Here is a 21,204-nt window from a genome sequence, read left to right as displayed (position 1 = left end):
CTTAGATTTCTTTTGTGTCAGAATGTCTTTGATAAATATCAATAATCGCAAAAGTCCAATGAAAGAAGGAACAGACGATTTTAACCAAAGTTAATAACTTATAGAGCCTAACATCACAAGTGCATTTAAAAAAAATTATTACCACACAAGTCAAAAGGCCTGACATATAAAATTAACACTAAGTTCTTTGATATGACAGGGGTGCATTCAGAAATGAATGTTTCTGTTTAGAGCACAATTGAACCATAATACATGACTTTTGCATTTTAAGCTTTAATTCAAGCTGTTATATATTAAAATAATTTAATAAAATCAACAGTAGGTTCTCTACAGTCCAATATAAACTATAATGTATTCTGGACTAAGTCACTGCTGAGAGGTCCGTGAAGCTTCCTAATGGTGCGCTGTGATGAGTTCCCAACTAGAGCAGGCAATCAATCAATTTGATTGAAAAATGGGTTATTTCACCGATTTCAATGACAATAAAAATATGGGTGTACGAAATATTCATTGATCCTCATTCAATCTCCGGTAACATCGAGTCTACTGTAAAGTTAAAAAATCATCTTTAAAAACCAATATTTCATAAGATACCGGATGTTGCAATCTCTAGCCTAGACTAAACAAACATGATTTTGTGATTTAGCAGTCGCTTTATACAACTATACAACCGATATATGATAGATTTATTAAAATTTCAACATATATATATATATATATATATATATATATATATATATATATATATTAGTGTGTGTAAAAGAAAGTTTTGTAGTTTGCTTGAAGCATTGTCTATTGTAAAAAGTATTATACAATGCAAGGTTAAATAGAAATATAAATCATATATGCAACAAAGAAAAATTATAGGTTACAACAATATGGATTACCTGTCATATATATACATTGTCATTTTGTTTCTTTTTATATTTAAAATGATTTGAGAATATAATCCATTTGTCTGAGGATGTCAAAATTATCCAATGTGCTATTGTTCAAAAAGTCGTAATGAACAGAACCAGAGGTCGTCTTAAACATTTAACGGCTAGACTTTCAAATTTGCTTTATTTATTTGACGTCTTATGTTATTTTTTTTATGTCTTACAGGAACCTTACACATCAGAAAATTCTACTTTTAAAATAGTCGTGGAAGCATTTAATAAAAAAATTCCTCCAAAACAGAAAATACAGAGAATTGAGGTATGTATATTTTTATTTTCATATTCTCTATTTATATAACGTTAGGTGTGTGTTCCTGTATTATATTTCTCTTGGTCTGTCTGTTTGCACTCAAAGGTACTGTTAGAATCTTAAAAATATCTCTTGGTTGTAATGTATGCAATAACAGGTTGGGCATCCACTAAGATGCCTAATTCACAACTACAACAAAACAGTAAGAATATTAAAAAATAATGTAGCAATACAAATGCATTACTTTTATTACGCCTTTGTAAAAAATAAACCCCTCAACCCAGATGCTAGATTTTCAAAAATATCGATCTAACATTGATCGGCAACATTTTTTATCTCAAAATTAAAATTTATTTACACCATCTACTTCTTCTTGAATATTGTTTAATGAGATTTATTTTTGAGTGTGATTGGAGAGAAAAATAAAATTTGTCCCATGCAGGGATTGAACTCGCATCCTTCTGATAATGAGATTTCTATGTTTAATACCGTCTTTCCACTGTCTAAAACATTCAATGCATCCAGTCTAGATTATCAGAATTTTTTTTGTTTTAATTTTCTTAATTTTATTCTAGCTGGGGATGGTTTATCCTACAGGGTGCCAAACATTCATCCGCTATCTTATACATTCAAACTGAGAGATACTTCAAAGATTCTAACTATTCCTTTAAGTACAATTTTCTTATCTCTCTGGCACTTGGTTCTCTGGGTATATTTTTTCAGGTAGGTTTTTATATTCCTTTTCACGAATCCAGTTGCTCATACAATTACTGGAATGATGGAGATCTTCCTAAGATTCCAGTTTCTTTTCATGTCATACATAAGACTTTGGTATTTCGTTATTTTTTCTCTCTCGGTTCTGTTTAACCCGGCATCAAACGCAAACTTCTACTAAGGTTGCTTCTTTCTTTCTTCTTGTCCCATGCCAGGTTTTATGGCTCTTAAAAATGGGTGTTTTAGTGACATTGTCAATTGTACATTCAATATTCTTTCTGCATGTGTGTTTTTTTTTTCTCTCCCAGGATCTTCCTTGGGTGGAAATGGGTTTGAAAGGCAAAATTAAGCTGAAGAATCCTGATCATAGTTTTCATCTCTTTGAATATTACAAATTTGAACAGGGAATGCATTCAGCGACAGAACCAAATTCTATCTACTTTGGACGTTTGGTAAGTTTGCATTTCTTTTCTTACCTACTTTTCTTTCCTTTTTTTTAAATGGAAATCGCTCCAGACAAGGCTTGAAGCCACTTGATGTAAAGAACTAACAAGAATAAAAGATGATTATTGCAAAAACAGGAGATGTTTATTGATCTTAGTTTTGAAAAAAACTGTGTTGTTCAAAGAAGCAAGCGGCCAAACAATAAATAATGAACTCACATCGGAAACATCCTTGTGTCCTGCGGGCTGAGAAGAAAGAAAAATCAAAAAGATCCAAGATGGCATCCATGTTCGATTTCGCACAGTTCTTGCATGGTCACATGATACCCCTGCTAATGAGGCATGCCGGACACAATAAAAGCAGGTCACTAGGAGGAGTTGGGGGTGCATTCAGACCTGCATACCGTGAATAGTGCTCTGCATCTCAGACTTTCTGATACAACTCGTGTAGTGAAATTTGCTTTGCGTCTCATTAGGCCTTTCCTTTTTTGTTTGGCTCCAAAAACCGAGGCTGGGTAAAGCAAAACAGCTGGAAGAAATTCCACAAGTCTGCAGTTCTTGGAAAGGAGCTATTAGAATAGGAAGCTGTATTACAATAAAATACCAAAACAGCAAATGGATAGACCACTATACCGAGTCAAACAAACTGGAACAAAAGAAGCAGGGAATGGATCAGTCTAAATATGACAACAGCACTCCATACATGATCTCATAGTAGATTTGTAGAAATAGAGAAAATAGTCTCGGGTGCGAGAAATTATTTAGTGTGATAAAAAGGACAGATTTTACGAGAAGCAAAAAGAGCAATTGATCCGATATTTGACATCCAAAATATTTGATGAGGAAGAAAGATCAAGAAGTTTCAGACTTGATTTCTCCTCAAAAGCAGAGCCATCCATCTTTTACCGTTTCTTGAAATCGTTAAAAGAATCTTATTGTAGTATTATGGCGACAGATTCTTTGGCACTTGGAATATCATTCTGTAAACATCATTCCCTCTTATCTTTCTCTTCATCTTATCCCTTTGTCTTGAGTACGATAGCTGTAAAAGTTATTTAAATAAAATGTACAAAATAAAAATGTTTAGGAGGTTTTATTTGTTCTTTTCAATTGTGCAGAATCCACCATCCCCTCAACCTATCCCCTATAGGGAAATAAGAGTGATGGCACAAAACCAACCGTCCATGGTTCAGAAAAGAGGAAGATGTATCTCTTTACCTCCTCCTAGTGACGTCCATGACTTTGGCCGTTCCTGGGTACTGGGTGGTCACTTAGTACTTGCTCACAAAAAGATTGCCGCTCTGATGAAGAAAAGAAAAAACAGAAAGAAAACAACATACTGAGGATGGAGTTTAGCTCTAAAATATATTTGTTATAGATTTCAAACAAGTAAAATATTTGTTTATTTCCCTAATAATACATTGTGATTTGGCTTTCAAGCGTACTTGATGCATATTTTATTCAAATTAAATCAATGTTTCTATATGGAATTCACACCCTTGACAAATTTATTTCACTTTTCCCAAAGTCTGGGACATGTCTGTTATCAATGTCTGTTGACCCAGTCACAAAGACAGCTCGCCTGGTAATTGAATTTACTATTCACTCAATGAAAAAAATAATTTCTCTATTTTGTGTTTCATTTAAGTTGCAAGTTTTTTTGTTTTTTTCTTTCGGAAAAATAATGTTTTCACATCCATCCTTTTTTCGATTCAATAATATTGTCATAAGATGTCAACAACTTATTCTACATGCCTTACTTGTTACTTACTGTCTGTGATGTAATTTCTTGTACACGTAAGTTAGAAAACTTAGCTTCCAATTGGAAATATCACTCTTTGATCATGTAGAAATTTCTTATGTTAACCCTATTTACACCTCTCCACATTTAAAATTTGATATTATAAGCCTTCATTTATGAAAATTGCCTTCTTCTCAAGTAACAGCACTTAGTTGAACACTCCACCAGACTAGATGACTTCTTGTCCTGAAATCTGGTAAGATCAAGAAACCATAAGAAAGATATACTAAAACATAATGAACTGGTCTACCTCTGTTCCATTGCCGAAACATGGCATCCTTGCACCTGTTTTACAGGTATTTCAATGGCAGGTACTCTGAGCACTAGTACCCCCTCAACAACAATACCCTTGACGGACCCAACAAGCAGCAAAATCCTACCCCTACACTGTAGAGATCCCTAGATGCCTTGGAGCCTTCTACTCGAGTGGCTTTTTCCCTCGGACTGCTGCACTTTGGAATTCCCTCCTGGGTCCCTGCTTCCCTGACTGTACTGACATGCAGAAATTCAAGTATAATGTTAACAGACATCTCACTGCCCAACTCTATAAATAGTATCCCTGCAAATCTGATGCCAAATAGTAGCCCTTCACGATTAAGTGGCTCTGTGCCTTGTTTGGGATGAAATGACAATTAAAAGGGGGTGGCGGGGGTTATAGAACATGCTGAAATTTTGAGTAAATATTATCACATCTGTAATTGATTAAAAGAAACTGTTGATTGGAGTTTTTATCGAATCAAGACTCAATACGTAATAACAATATTCATTGTTGCTGCTTCTTCGAACAATATGCTATTAAGAAATTCTAATGTATGACGATCCTCATTGTTTCCAATCATAGAATTAAAATTTGGTTCGTGTTTTGTTATTGCAGGTTGCCGAGGGTCAACGAGATAAGATTCAGCATTACAAATTACAAAACCGATGTTTTATTGGTAAAATCTATTTTAATTTTCTTGAATATCTCTTAAATCTGATTTAAGTAATGTTTGTTTGCCTATAGCTTTTTTTTTTTATATATATTCTATATATTTTAATTACACAAAATATATAAATAAAAATTCCTCAGTTTTGGGATTGAGTTATGTTTGAGAAAAGAAATATCTTTTTTAATTATTCCACTTAGATGTAATTTACAATTAACTCATCGAGTGATATGTCTCTTACTAACTTTCTATCTATGACTTTCACACTCTCTCACTGTATGTTGTTTGATCCACCCCCTCACTTCACTTTTAATCTATGCATTCTTTCTGTCTCTCTCTCTCTAAATAGTTGACAACAATAACGAAAGGAAAAAATAAAGGATTGGAATAATCCACTATAAACAAAGGAAATATCACCACAAGCAGTAACACTATTTAACTTGTAGTTGAACAAGAAAGAGAGAGATGGGTATATTAGCTGATGACACCACACTCTATAACAGATATGAGAGGAAAATGAATGAACATGTATCCAAGACAATGACAGAAACCCTAGAGGAAGACCTCCATTCCAATTTGTAGTGGAATGGGGACAAATATGGATGGTAACATTTAATGCTGCCAAGACTACGCTTCTTTCCTTTAATAATTACAAGAAACCTTCTACAACCACCAATAGCCATGGCTAATGATACATTACCTGAAAGTACTTTGTTCAAACTGCTCAGCTTAACGTTCACAGAACAGATACATTGAGGGCATTGCCAAGGCTGCTGCAAAGAAGACGGGCTCTCTCTACCATGCTAGAAATTTACTTACACCTGAGAGTATCTTGTACATCTACAGGGCCACTATTCGCCCATGTATGGAGTATTGTTGCCACATCTGCTAACTCAATGTAAATACCCCCGACAAGCAGCAAAGTTCCACCCCTACACAGTAGAGATCCCTAGATGTAAGATGGCCTTCTACTCTAATAGTTTTTTCCTCAGAACTGCTAGACTTTGGTATTCCCTTCCGGGTTCCTGCTTCCCTAACTGTACTGACATGCATATGTTCAAGTGTAATGTGAACAGACATCTTGCTGCTCAACTCCCTACATAGTATCCCTGCAACTTAAGTCCCTGATAGTAACCTCCCTACATCAAAGTGGTACTGTGCCTTGTTTGGGGTGAAAATATACTTAATTATCATGTCTCAGTAATGAAAATATCCCAAAATTACGAAAAACGATACGGTAGAAAATTAATTATTAATGAAAACAGTTTTCGAAGACAATTAGCAAAAACTGAATTTTGCTAAATTGGCCTTTTGAACCCTGTCCATGAGTGAGAGGCGAGTAGCAGATGCAGCAGCCCAAATGTGACAACAATACTCTATATATGGGCGAATGGTGGTATAAGTAACTTTCTAGTACAGTAGACAGAGCCCATCTTTTTCGCAGCAGCCTTGGCAATGCTCTCGATGTATCTGTTCTAACTCATGTTCCTGTGAACATTAAGCCAGGGAGTTTGACAGGGTATGGCATGATGGTCTTCTAAGGAAAATTAGATCATATGGTGTCACTGGAATGTAATTAAATCCTTAAGTAAGAGAAAAATCCAGGTTGTTCTTGACAGTCAGAAATCTAAACAATAGAACAATAGAATATAAATGCAGGAGTACCTCAGGGGTCTCTCCTGGGACCTTTATTATTCTTGATATTCATAAATTACCTCCCTGATAAAATTGTCTCTGAGATGGGTATATTTGCTGATGACACCACTCTTTATAGCAGGCACCAGGGGAAAACAAATGAACACATATCTAAGGAAATGGCAGAAACATTAGAGGATGATTTCCAATCTGTAGTGGAATGGAGAGAAAAATGGATGGTCACATTCAATGCTGCCAAGACTAAGCTTGTTTCTTTCCATGATTACAAGAAACCTTCTCCACCACCAATAGCAATGGCCAAAAACACATTACCTGAAACTCCTCGTCCTAACGTTTACAGGGAACATGAACTGGAATAGATATATTGAGAGCATTACCAAGGCTGCTGCAAAGAAGGTGGGCTCTCTCTCTACCGTGCTAGAAAACTATTTACCCCTGAAAATATCCTGTACTGCTATAAGGCCACCATTTGCCCATGTATGGAGTACTGTTGTCACATTTGGGCTGGTGCATCTGCTACTTGTCTCTCACTTCTTGACAGGGTTCAAAAGAGAGTCGCCAACCTGATAGGTCCTGAACTGTCATCTAGGCTTCAGCCTCTGTCCCATCGACGTAATGTTGCATCCCTCGGCCTGTTCTACAAGTACTTTAATGGTGAATGCTCTGCCGAACTACAAGCACTTGTACCCCCTCGACGTGAACACCCCCAACAAACCCAACAAGCAGCTAAATCCCACCCCTTCACAGTAGAGATCCCTAGGTGTAAGAAAGCCTTCTACTCCAATAGTTTCTTCTCCAGAACTGCTAGACTTTGGAACTCGCTTCTGCTTTCCCAACTGTACTGACATGCAGAAGTTCAAGTGTAATGTGAACAGACATTTTGCCACTCCTCTCCCTTCATAATACCCCTGCAACTTATATACCCGATAGTAACCCTCTATTTCAAAGTGGCATAGTGCCTTGTTTGGGGTGAAAATTGAATAAAAAGAAAAGAAAAAAAGTACTTTCAGGTAATGTATCATTAGCCATGGCTATTGGTGGTTGAGAAGGTTTTTTGTAATTATTAAAGGAAATGAGTCTTGGCAACATTGAACGTTACCATCCATTTTTGACCCCATTCTACTACAAACTGGATGTCTTCCTCTAGTGTTTCTGCCATTGCCTTGAATATGTGTTCATTCGCTTTTTTCCCTTGCGCTTATTATACAGTGTGGTGTCATCAGCAAATATACCCATCTCAGAGGGATATCAGATATCAGGGAGGTCATTTATGAATATCAGGAATAATAAAGGTCCAAAGATCAACCCCTAGTTTTGCTTGAAATTTAATATTTCGATTTTATAATTTCGCTCTTATTATGAAAAGGCATCATGAGTCAATTTCAATTTAACAACAAAGGGATTTATCGTAATCTTTGTATGACTTTAAAATTTCCCCTTAGTTTCAAGTTTTTTCTACATTCATTGACCAAGTTTATGACTAATTTGTCTCTTGTTGGTGTGCATGTGATCAATATATGGACAAAGTTAAGTAACGTTCAGCTTGGTTAATATCATATGGGTGACCATATGCAGAGATCAGACACTGTATGTAAGAACAACAAAAACCTAGTGTCATCATCTCCCCTGATGGGGTTATACAAACAACTGGGGACTGATTGTGAATTTGATATTCCCATGAAACTTGATTCAACCCATCTAAAGTGAGTACTGCTTCGTATCCGTTCCCTAGGAATATCGGTATGAAGTTTATCAATTAACATTTTATATATATATATATATATATATATATATATATATATATATATATAATTTTAAGGGGATTAGAAAAACAGTCTAAAGAGCAGAGTTTATTTTTATGTATTAGTAAATTCATTAATATAATTAAAAGAAAACAGTGTTCGTTGTAATGTAGATATATGATAAGCTCAATAGGCATAGATATCCTAGAGCTATTTTAATATGTAGTAAGATGATTGATAATTTATAATTAAAAATTAAAACTCAAAAAATTAAACCCCTGCCCGCTATTTTTGCTGATGGGGAGACTTTGTTTTATAAAATCAAATGATAAAATTATTGTCCAAGACTTATTGTCTGTCTCAATAAAAATATCGTTTCCGAAACGATCGTACAATTTATTGATTTTGTTTGTTCTTCCTTCTGAAAGCGATTTTTAATTTTAATTATAAATTATCAATCATCTTACTCAATATATATATATATATAATCTTAAGTTTGTTTCTATTTCTCTTTCTTTCTATCTTTACAGGTAACACTAGTATGGATGCTGGTCTATCTTTTATAATGGCAAACATGGGTCATACAACTAAAAACAAACTGGTTTTTGATCCTTTCGTTGGTACAGGTAAGTGATCCCTCCCCCCTGATTTACTGAAATTTTGTTTACTTTGGATCGAAATGACAATTAAATTAAAATGATTCTGATTTTGAAAATTTGATTGAATTTCAATCCTTTAAAGACTTTCTAATGGTTTTATTTGGATTATTCAGACTACTGAAGTTACAAAAAAAGTACTTGGTATAATTCTGAACATAAGATCAGGAACAAATAACAGAAAGGGAATGGGTTGGCCTGGCACTGCCTAGCTCTGGAAGAACAATTTAGTTTCAACAATTTTAGTTTCAAGTTAGTTCGTTACAGAAACAATCGCCTCAAAACTCCACTGATTTCCGCACTCAATAACAACACCGCCTTGTAGTTCACTACACACCATCAGCTAAGTGGTCTCCCACCATCACCTTTATGCCAGCGAATGCCAACCAATTTGCATATAGCCAAGTTCACCTTGCAGCTACGAGATTGCATTTCCCACAAGACTGACTTACCATAATGGCAGTGTTTTGGCAAATGTGTATTTCAATAGCGTAAATTGACAGACAAAAATTTATAAAAATTATTTATTTTTATATAAAACATATTATTAGACCCTAAGGTTGAAATAAAACCCGAAAAAATTTAATTTTACTTTTTTTTTTTTTTTTCAACATTTTTTTATTAGACAAAATGTACAACAATCAAGACTGCCATTTTGTTTTGAAATTTTGGCCTTTGTAAGGCTTGCCAGATTGGCCTTTTTTAGGCCAAATCTGGCCTTTTTGTGCTCTTGCATGAACCATGGTCCATGCAAGAGTGTAAAAAAAAAAAAAAAAAAAAAAATGGCCAAATTTGGCCTAAAAAAGGCCAATCTGGCAAGCCTTAGAAAGGCCAAAATTTCAAAACAAAATGGCAGTCTCGATTGTTGTTTGTCTAATAAAAAATGTTGAAAAAATAATAAAAATTAAATTTTTTCGGGTTTTATTTCAACCTTAGGGTCTAATAATGTGTTTTATATAAAAATATTTTTTATAAATTTTTGTCTGTCAAATAACGCCGATGAAATACACATTTTCCAGTATTTCTTCCTTCGGATCAATTACTGCCTTGCATGCTAGGCACAAACAAACCCTCTTACATTGAGAGCTAAGGTTAGTCTCACTTTCATGTCCACAAACTCATTTGTAAGTGACACTTTTCTGGAGGTTGAAGGTTCAGTCCTCAGTGCGGGTGATTGTCAAAATACAATTACGAATTGTTTAGGACTTCTACCCAATCATGGCTGATGGAACGAGAGCATGCTACCTTTGTGGATTAAAATAAAGGGTTCTGTTTGAAATTTTGTACAGATTCCAAAGTTTGACAGATTTCTGAGTTTTACAAGAATCACCTGAAGAAGGTTGGAGGTTACATCAATCAAGAGGTTGTGCAAATGACTCTCAAGATGAGAACAGTAGTTTGAAGTATCCAAATAATATGTATGATCAATCCTCACGGCAAAAATTCAAAAACTTTCTAATGTAGCTGAATTGCACAAAATTAAAACTTTTCTATATCCATAACTTCAGTTATGTAATTTGTTTCACAAGGTTCACCATAGTAGTTGATTTTTTTTTATTGTTTTGGGGATGTATTCTCTTGAAATGTTTAAAGAGGTGGAGAGTAAGACTTGAAAGAACATGGCGTCACTTAAAGTGTTTAATCTTTGATTTTAATAGGACTTAAACCATAAAAGGCATGACATTTATGCTGATTTTCAAGTTTTGGGCAAATTTTCTTTATTTAAGACCTTCTATAATGAGAGCTTTAAAATACTGAATATTTTTTTCTGGTCCCATAACTTCAGGCATGTTGACTATTTTTCGCACAGTTTTCGCCACAGCAGTCAATGTATGATTGATTGCTTTGTACCACGAAGGGTGTTTCCACATTATGAACCCATCCTCTAACCCATACTTTTATAAGAAAACGTATATCTAAAAAGTTCTTTAACTTCCTTGAATTTTAATTTCTCCTTAAAATCTGTCGAATTGATTGTTGCTATTTCTTCTGATGAGTTAAGAGCAAAATAGATTCACTGATTGATATGATAATTGATTGATTTTGCACTACAAAACAGATACTGTCAAGAATTGAAAATGTCAACTGAATTAAAGGAATAAATTATAAGATGATCAACATCATGAATTTTGGAATATAGTTTTTTGTCATTTATTCACTATATTTCTCTATAATTACATTGAGCTTCTTAAATAAAGATTAATATATATTATAAGAAAATATATTTTTACAGAAATATATATACATATATATATATATGTATGTATATATGTGTATATATATATATATGTATATAATTCTTTTACATGTTATCATAATTATCATTATTCTCTTATTAGGTAGTTTGTTGGTTGCCTGCGCTCATTTTGATGCATATGTGATGGGAGCAGATCTTGATTATCTTCTTCTTCATGGCAGAGGTAAGTTTTTATTTATTTATTTTTTAGATACAATTCATGGACAAAATATATTTTCAGCATCCTAGTTATACTGACAGCTAAAAGGAATGAGTTTTACATGACACCATATCTGACGTCAGTCAAACTCAAATGCTTTACCAATCATGTATTTTCCAATGGACCTAGTCATATTTTTTGTTATCCTACATTTGAATGCCGAAAAAATCAAATAATTTTTATCCAATCAGTTGTTAAGCACAGCTTCACTGATATTTTTTGCTTTTGTAAATTAAATCATGGATGTTGTTAGGGGAGAAAATAAATGTGCCCTCAGGTGGAGGGTGGGGTCTTTAGACATTAATTATTCCTGATATTCATGAACGACCTCCTTGGTAAAATTGTATTAGAGATATGTATATTTGCTGATGACAAAAAAGAATGTACACATAGCCAAGTTAATGGCAGAAACAATAGAAGACGACCTTGTCTATAGTGGAATGAGGCTATAAAAGGATGGTAATATTTAATGCTACTAACAATAAGCGTCTTTTCTTTTAACAACTACAAAAATCCTTCTCGACCATCTCTTGTCATGACAAATAACACCCTACCTTGGAGTTCATCCTTCAAACTCCTTGGCTTAAAATTCACAGGCGAAATGAATTGGAACAAATACATTGAGGAAATTGTCAAAGTTGCTGCAAAGAAGTTAGGCTCCCTCTACCATGCTAGAAAATTACTCACACCAGAGAGTATCCTATATCTTTACCAAGCCCCAATTCTCCCATGCATGAAGTATTGTTATCCCCTATGGGCTAGTGCAACTACCACTAGTCTTTTCTTAGATAAGGTCCAAGAAAGAGTCTCAAATCTAATAGGTTCTGCACTATCGATCAAGTCCGATCTATGTCCCATCATCGCAATGTTGCATCTCTATGCCTATTTTACAAGTATTTTAATGGAATATGCTCTGATCAACTACTAGCATTTGTGTCCCATCAATGTACATACTCCCAACTAACTCGACAAGCAGCAAAATCCCACTCCTTCACTGTTGAGAACCCTAGATGCTTTCCTTAGACTACTAAACTTTGAAATTCCCGCCGTTTCCTACTTCCTTCACTGTACTAATCTGCAGGTTTAAATGTAATGTGAACAGACATTGTGCTGCTCAACTCCCCCACAGTTCTGTTAGATTAGACACAATCCCTAATAGTAGTTCTTTACATTCAAATTACAATATGCCTTGTTTGGGGGTGAAAAAGAGTAAAAAAAAAAAAAAAAAAATTGCCTATGTAATTTAGTTCAGACCTGTATAGAGTGAACATTGTCAGACTTTGTTTACATTGGACTTGAAGGCAACGATATTGTAGTCAGTCAAGAAGCAAGCCAGCAGAACAGTGTTCCATAGGTGGGCAGTTCTAAAAAAGAAACATTCAGACCTGTGTAGAGTGAACATCGTTGTGCGACTCGTCAGACTTTTCCGATTCAATCACCAACCCCAACATTATTTCTGTAGTGTTCTTCTCTTTTGCCTTCCTTTCTCATTCTGGCTGCATCATCATCTCCCACACATTGGTGACTGGCTTACAAGTATTAAAAAGCACAAAACACAAGCTCCGGTACATTCTGCAAATATCAGTTGTACTCTGGGCGTGTGCATGACACCATCAACCCTCTACACATTAAGGTCCACACCTTAGTAGTCATCTGTCAAGGCCTCATTGTCATCATTGATAAATTCATTTCTCCATCTACTCCGAGCTACTACCTGTATTCTACTGTGTCAAACTCGTAACGTACTCAACTCAAACTGTTGCCCTGGTGCTACCAGATCAGGCTGTCTACTGACTTCCTGAGATGAAACGCACCTACATAGATGTCTTTGTTTTTTATTCCCTTTTGCAAAACTTAGTCATGTTCTGCGAAAACAAAAACAAAAACAACATTCTCCTCCCCCTCTCTCCCTCGTTTTCTTTTTCCTTCACCTCCTCACCTTTTTTTTTTTTTTTTTTTTTTTTTTTTTTTTTTTGCCTAGTTGGTAGGGCGATAGAACATACCAACTGCCCCCCTGCAGAGGGTAAAAATCCTTCAATGGGACCACCAGTTGACCGTTGGTGGCAACCCGTAATGCATTAAGAACGGGATCCTGGTGGTTGAGTGGAACATGCCTAGGAAATAATAACATGATACTACAACACACCACTTTGGCCCTTACTAGGCTAGACGGGAGGTTGGATAGGCCCGATCCAATCAATCGGTTGGTCATGACAAGCACTAATTCAGACAATCCAAACAAAAACACACTAACACTCAACATAAACAATGAACTGAGTTAATAAGCGATGGCTGAAGGGTCAATCAAGCTGGGAAAAAGGTAACCATCAGGAATAATAAAAATACAGGGAAATCCCATACTTGGGTGGGCATAACCATATATTGTGAATGCTTGGAAACCTCCCCATGTTTGAGTATACCAGCTATGTAGCCCTGGAGAACCGAGGCGAATGGGATTTACCCCCTCATAGTTCTTCCCCATAAGGGGCTCCGAGGAGGGTGGGGAGCATGGCTGATGAATTTTTCAAAAATTATTATGAATACCAAAAAATCCAAGAGACCACACACAGAAATTGACTCTGACAGCGACAATGAAGATACAAACTTTCCAAGATTCATCGTGCTAGAAGCAACGTCTAATATACCGTTAACTAAAATGTCACCCATCACTATCCAAAAGGTAATATCAAGCAAAATAACACCCAAAAATGTCAAAAAATTAAGGAATGGTACCATATTGGTAGAAGTACAAAATAAAAAACAGGCCAAAACTCTACTTCAACTACAAAAATTGCATGAAACAAACATCAAAGCTTATCCACACCAAACACTAAACTACTCCAAAGGAGTCATAAAAAAACAGGAAATCTCCGTCTGCACAACAGAAGAAATCAAAACAGAACTAAAAAACCAAGGGGTCACAGATGTAAAAAGAATCACATTTAAAAAAAAAGGAGAGGTAATATGTACAAACACTTATATACTAACATTCAATTATCCTCAAATACCAGAGACCATCAATATAGGTTATGAAAGAATGAAAATAGAACAATACATTCCAAAACCTTTACAATGCTACAACTGCCAAAAGTTTGGACATAATAAAGACCAATGTCTAAGATTCTTCACATGTGGAAACTGCAGTGAAAAAAACCCAGACCACGATGAAGAAGACTGTCCAAATAAAACCAAATGCACAAACTGTCAAGAAGAGCACCACTCTCACTCAAAACAGTGCAAAATATATAAGCAAGAGAAGGAAATAATAACAATCAAATATCAAAAAAACATAACCTTCCAAGAAGCCCGCAAAGAAGTCACAAATCGCACCAAAAACTCATATGCCACAATAACCCAACAAGCAAACAAAATGTACAACTACAATGAACTAAACCTTGCTCCAGAAATTGCAAACCTAGCAAAAGAACTAAAGAACATACTTGAAGAATTAAAATCCTTTTTATCAGAACTGAAAATAAATTTTAACAGCCAAATAAAAGTCAGAAACGAACAACCCAGTATAAAAGAAAACGAAAAAAAGGAAATCAGAAAAACTTCCATCAATATTGAGGAATCAATCTCTAAAGAAATGAAACCTCCTCAATTATCAAAACGTGAAAGATCCAAGTCACTAACAAGGACAAAAACAGATGTTAAAAATAAACACACAACAACAGGAAAAATGGAAATAGAACAGAACAACAAAAAAACTACCCCCCAAAAACAAAATGACAAACAAAAAACAGAATTAGTATTAATTGAAAATGAAAATAAATTTGAACTAGTTGAAACTGATAGCCAAGAAAGACAGTCAAGACAAAGTAAATCTAAAAGTCCCAGACCAAAACCCAAAAAAAGCCTCTCACCAGAAACAAGAAACAGACCATCCACTTCCAAAGCGATGGAAATTGATGTAGGATAAAAACCACTACAGAAAATCAAATACATAAAATCTAAACTATGGCCAACAAAATAATCCAATGGAATTGCAGAGGTATAAAAGCCAATCGGAATGAATTACTTCTACTGATATCCGATCTATGTCCCACAATAATATGCCTACAAGAAACCTTTTTAAAACCATCTGAAAATATCAATCTTCAAAGTTTTACTGAATACAACTATACAACAAATAACCCAAATAGAGCTTCAGGAGGAACATCCATTCTCATTAACAAAAACACGGCACAAAGCCAAATAAATCTACAAACTAACTTACAGGCAATTGCTGTCACAGCCACCCTACATAGAACGGTCACAATTTGCTCCATTTATCTGCCTCCAAACGACCCCATAGATGAAACCGAAATAGAAAAACTCATCAACCAACTCCCTCGCCCCTTCTTATTATTAGGCGATTTTAATAGTCATAATGTTAGTTGGGGATGCTCAAACACAGACAGAAAAGGAATCATTATAGAAAATATTATCAACAACAACAATCTATGCATATATAACAACAAAAAACCAACGTTTATTCACTCCGCTACAAATTCGTCCTCAGCAATTGACCTCTCTATAAGTGATTCTAGTATCTTTATAGATTACAATTGGACAGTGCATATAGATACCTGTGGAAGTGACCACTTCCCAATAACTTTAGAACATTTTGGTCCTGAAATAATCTCAAAAATTCCTCGTTGGAACCTTAAAAAAGCTAACTGGAATGAATTCAAATTACTATGCAAACACAAACTCCTACCTGAAAAATGTGAGAAAGACCCAATCACTCACTTTACAGATACCATTATCTCAATAGCAGAAGAATGTATTCCTAAAACAAAATCATCAACCAAGAATAATCGTCCCTGGTTTAATAATGACTGTAAAAAGGCTATCAGGCTACGATGTGCTGCATTAAGAAAATTCAACAATCAACCAACTACTCAGAATTTAAACAACTTTAAAATATGCAGGGCTAAAGCACGCCGAACAATAAACGAAGCCAAAAGGGAATCATGGAAGAATTTTGTGTCTAAAATCAATAACACCACCAAAGACAAAACTGTATGGAATATGATTCAGAAAATATCAGGAAAAAACACCAGTTCCCCTCTCAACCACCTCTGTGTAAACAATAGTAAAATAACTAAAAAAGAGGACATGGCAAACCTGCTTGCAGATACTATTGCAAATAATTCATCTTCTAAAAATTACGATAAAAAATTCCAGATCTTTAAACAGGAATCAGAAAAAAACAAACTGAACTTTAAAAGTAATAATGAGGAAGAATACAACAAACCTTTTACCATCCATGAACTAAAGGATTCATTAAAAAAAGCCAACAACACGGCTGAGGGACCTGATAAAATAACGTATGAATTTCTAAAACAGCTACCAGATGAACCATTAAAGTATTTACTTTCTATTTATAATGACATCTGGCTCAATGGCAATCTTCCAGCCATATGGAAACAAGCCACAGTCATTCCTATACCAAAACCAGGAAAGGATGCATCTGACCCCTCCAATTATCGCCCCATAGCTCTAACAAGCTGTGTGTGTAAAATCATGGAGAGAATGGTCAACACCAGGTTAATTTGGTTTCTGGAAACAAATAAAATAATAACTAATTTTCAGTGTGGCTTCCGAAAACATCGTAGCACAACAGACCATTTAATTCGTTTAGAAACTTTCATCAGAAATTCATTTATACAAAAAAAGCATATGACTGCTATTTTCTTTGATCTTGAAAAGGCGTACGATACCACATGGAGGTATGGCATCATGAAAGATCTCAAAGAAGCTGGAGTGAAAGGAAGACTACCCATCTTCATCAACAACTTCATAAATAATAGACTATTCAATGTCCGTGTAGGAACATGCCTATCGGACATCAAAGAACAGGAAACGGGAGTTCCACAGGGAAGTATTTTGTCGGTAACATTATTCAGCCTAAAAATTAACAGTATTGTTGGATGCATAAACCAAGGCGTGGATTGCTCTCTATATGTTGATGATTTTTTAATTGCATATAGCTCAAGACATATCCATATAATTGAGCGTCAACTTCAACAATGCATTGACAAAATAAAAAAATGGACAAATAAGAATGGCTTCAAATTTTCCATTAACAAAACAAAATGTATGCACTTTTGTCAACTAAGAAAACTGCACCCAGATCCTCTTTTAAAACTAAATGATATTCCGATTCCTGTTGTAAATGAACATAAATTCTTAGGATTAATACTAGACAAAAAACTTACATTCATCCCTCATATAAAACATCTTAAAAATAAATGTAATAAAACCCTACAGCTAATGCGAGTCATTGCCCACACAGATTGGGGAGCGGACAGACAAACCCTATTAAAGTTATATAGGTCACTAGTGCGATCGAAACTAGACTATGGTAGCTTCATTTACGGTGCCACCAGAAAGTCGTATATAAAGATATTGGACACCGTTCAACATCAGGGCCTCAGACTTGCGCTGGGAGCCTTCCGAACTTCCCCCATCGATAGCCTCTATGCAGAAGCCAATGAACCCCCATTATCAATTCGACGCGACAAACTAGCCTTACAATACCTGACCAAAATTCTCTCTTGCCCAGAAAATCCTGCTTACAACTGCATTGCAAACTCACTAGATTACTCGTTCTATGATAGAGAAAAATCACAGCCAACAAATGCAACCTCTAACTGTACCTTCAATCCAAATTACCAAAATCTATATTACCAAAAAATAAAAGCTATAAAACCTTTTGGGCTCCGTATAAAACCACTAGTAGAAGATGCAGGTATCACAATCACCAATATCCATAATGTCAACCAACTAAGCCTTCCACCCTGGCTACTAAAATACCCTGAAATCATCCTTGAATTAAATAACCTCCCAAAAAATCAAACCCATCCACTAACCTATCAAGAAAAACTCCTTATCATTCAGGAAAAATACCCAAACCATCAGCACATATACACAGATGGGTCCAAAGACAGCAACAAAACCGGATGCGGAGTCGTATCCACTAACATTACCCCACCCCCAAAAAAGGAAGGAAGCACATCACCTAATGATACAAAAAGTCTGATTTGACTCACTGATTAAATTAAAATATCTATTCCAAAAAAAAAAAAAACTGAATTCAGCATTAAATAACCAATAAAAAAAAAAAAAAAAAAGAAGGTTGATATGCCGTAAAACCAAACCAAACCAAACCAAACCAAACTGTTGCCAACTGTCTCAAACCCAAGACAGTCTACAAAACGCACTCAATTGTCCTAAACTGCAGCAAAACTTATTGACACTCCTAAAACTCACTCTAAAATATACTGACCTCCTTGGTCCTCACCATCACTACATCTTGACCAACAATCCCATCTCAGCTTCCTTTTGTGTTTCTTGGTGAAAAACTTCTTGACCATTGTCTTCCCTTCAACCCTATTTCCTATACTTTTATTTTCATAATAAACTTATTTCTTATCTTTTGTTATACTTTTTCTCTTTCTCTCCCACTTCCCAACACTTGGAGAAGGAGGAGCACCAAAAATATCACAATTCTACCAAAAACATAACCTTCTTGGTAAAGGTAATCACTTAGACACATCTATATATTCAAAGAAATGAATTAAATGCCTTCAGCATTGATGATTCATTTTTTTTTTTTTGTTTATCTGCAGCCCGTCCGTCTCGGCATAATCAAAAAGAGAGAGATTCAAATGAGAGCATTCGTTCCAATTTAATCCAATACGGGCGTGGTCATCTCTACCTTGATGCTATGGTTGCAGACTCTTCTAAACATGAAATGTGGCACAGGAAAGAAATCTTCGATGTCATCATCACGGACCGTAAGTTTTTTTCTTATTTGCTCTTTTTATTATTCGTTATCAACAGGCAATAATGGTGTTGCTCAGGAATAAATTAGAACCCCTGTGTACTACTAATGCCCCCAGCTGTTAACCCTCATACTGCCATTTTTATCCTTATATTTAAATTTCTCTTAAATTTTCCATTTATGAATAAATTAAAACATTCTTTTTGTTATTTATAGATGTCTGACATAAACATAGACTTCGCAATATTTTTGTAAAAAAATTCCTAGTAGAAAATGGATACCATCACTAAATTCTTGGACCTGTCGATTGGGCATTTGAATATGTCGAATCTCTCGGTAGACTCTGGTACTACCAGATCAGGCTGTCTGAAGTTACTAGCTTCCTGACCTAAAATGCACCAAATATTAATCTTATTTCCTTTCTCTTTACAAAACTCAATCATGTTCTGCAAAGTTCAAAACAAAAACAACAATTTTCCTATATGAAAAAAAGCAAAGCAAATATCATAAATAAATATTTAAAGATTATAAAGAACTTAAAGCATAAAATTTTTTATCAAAATAACTGGATTCAGCAGTAAATAATCTGAAAAGGGTTTATATGCCATAAAACAAAACAAGCAAATGAAACACCATGAACAAATATTTGAAGATAAAACTGTTTTCAAATATGACTGAATTCACCATTAAATAACTCAAGAAATTAATTTTATTTTTATTTCGGACTATTATTCTCATCTTTATTAGTTATTGTTGCTTTGGGTAGGATTGAAACCGCTATATTCAGACAATGTCCACCTGGAACCGTAGAGATTGAAGCCAGCATTATATATATATATTAATTTATTTTTATTTCGGACTATTATTCTCATCTTTATTGGTTGTTGTTTTTCATGACGTTTCAGCCAACTATTCCTCTGGCCTTCATCAGGTGGTAACCATGACGGATAGGAACCTCGAATCTCCTAACTGCATTCTCAGCAATCACTGCCATCCGTAGTTGTTGTCATCTCACCACGTTTTGGCCAAGTAAACCTCTGGCTGGTTTCAATCTCTACGGTTCCAGATGGACATTGTCTGAAGATAGCGGTTTCAATCCTACCCAAAGCATGCCAGAGGTTTAATTGGCCAAAACGTGGTGAGAAGACAACAACTACGGATGGCAGTGATTGCTGAGAATGCAATTAGAAGATTCGAGGTTCCTATCAGTCGCGGTTACCACCTGACGAAGGCCAGAGGAATAGTTGGCCGAAACGTTGTGAAAAACAACAACCAATAAAGATGAAAACAACAACTAATAAAGATGAGAATAATAGTCCAAAATGAAATTAATATATATAATGCTCATCTCAAAACTAAATTCCAATTAAGGAATAATATATAAACTCAAGAAATGTTGATATGCCATAAAAAAAAAAAAATTGAATTCCTCGTAAATTTGACTCAAGAAAAATTATATTTTTTTTCATGTGAAAAATGGCTTAAATAAGCCTGTTTCGATATTAGAATTAAAAAAATCGGTGGGTACCCGGGTGTTTTTGGGTGTGTGTGGTCGGTCGGGGGTTGGGGTGTTAATGAAAACCTAAGAATAAGTGAAGTAAAAAAAAAAAACAGAAAAACGAACGTTACGTGAAAAATGGCTTAAATAACACTGGTTCAATATTTAAATTTAAAAAATCGAAAAAAAAAAAAAACATCTCACACCACAATTCGAACCCAAAACGTTTAGATAATGAACCAATGCTCTAACCAACTGAGCTAACACGACGTACATGAAATTTAGTCAGTTCTTCAACTATTTAAACTAAATCAGGTCATGACGTCATCTGACGCATGCGTAGAACCGAT

At 34.9% G+C, this 21,204-nt stretch overlaps 1 protein-coding gene across 1 annotated transcript in view; it reads left to right on the top strand.

The window, feature by feature from the left end:
* Nucleotides 1-21,204, top strand: part of LOC145243931 (tRNA (guanine(10)-N(2))-methyltransferase TRMT11-like) — a 62,507-nt gene that overhangs the window by 20,732 nt on the left and 20,571 nt on the right. The window contains exons 5-10 of the mRNA XM_080107056.1: nt 1,105-1,197; nt 2,211-2,354; nt 5,021-5,081; nt 9,001-9,096; nt 11,466-11,546; nt 19,202-19,369. Of these exons, the coding sequence (XP_079963182.1) occupies nt 1,105-1,197; nt 2,211-2,354; nt 5,021-5,081; nt 9,001-9,096; nt 11,466-11,546; nt 19,202-19,369 (643 nt within the window). The remainder of the gene's footprint in view (nt 1-1,104; nt 1,198-2,210; nt 2,355-5,020; nt 5,082-9,000; nt 9,097-11,465; nt 11,547-19,201; nt 19,370-21,204) is intronic.

The sequence above is a fragment of the Euprymna scolopes genome, chromosome 22, assembly GCF_053919585.1.
Source record: "Euprymna scolopes isolate OS-2025 chromosome 22, ASM5391958v1, whole genome shotgun sequence".
NCBI lineage: Eukaryota > Metazoa > Mollusca > Cephalopoda > Sepiida > Sepiolidae > Euprymna > Euprymna scolopes.
The sequence above is the reverse complement of the archived record's forward strand: the minus strand, read 5'-3'. Positions and strand labels throughout refer to the sequence as shown.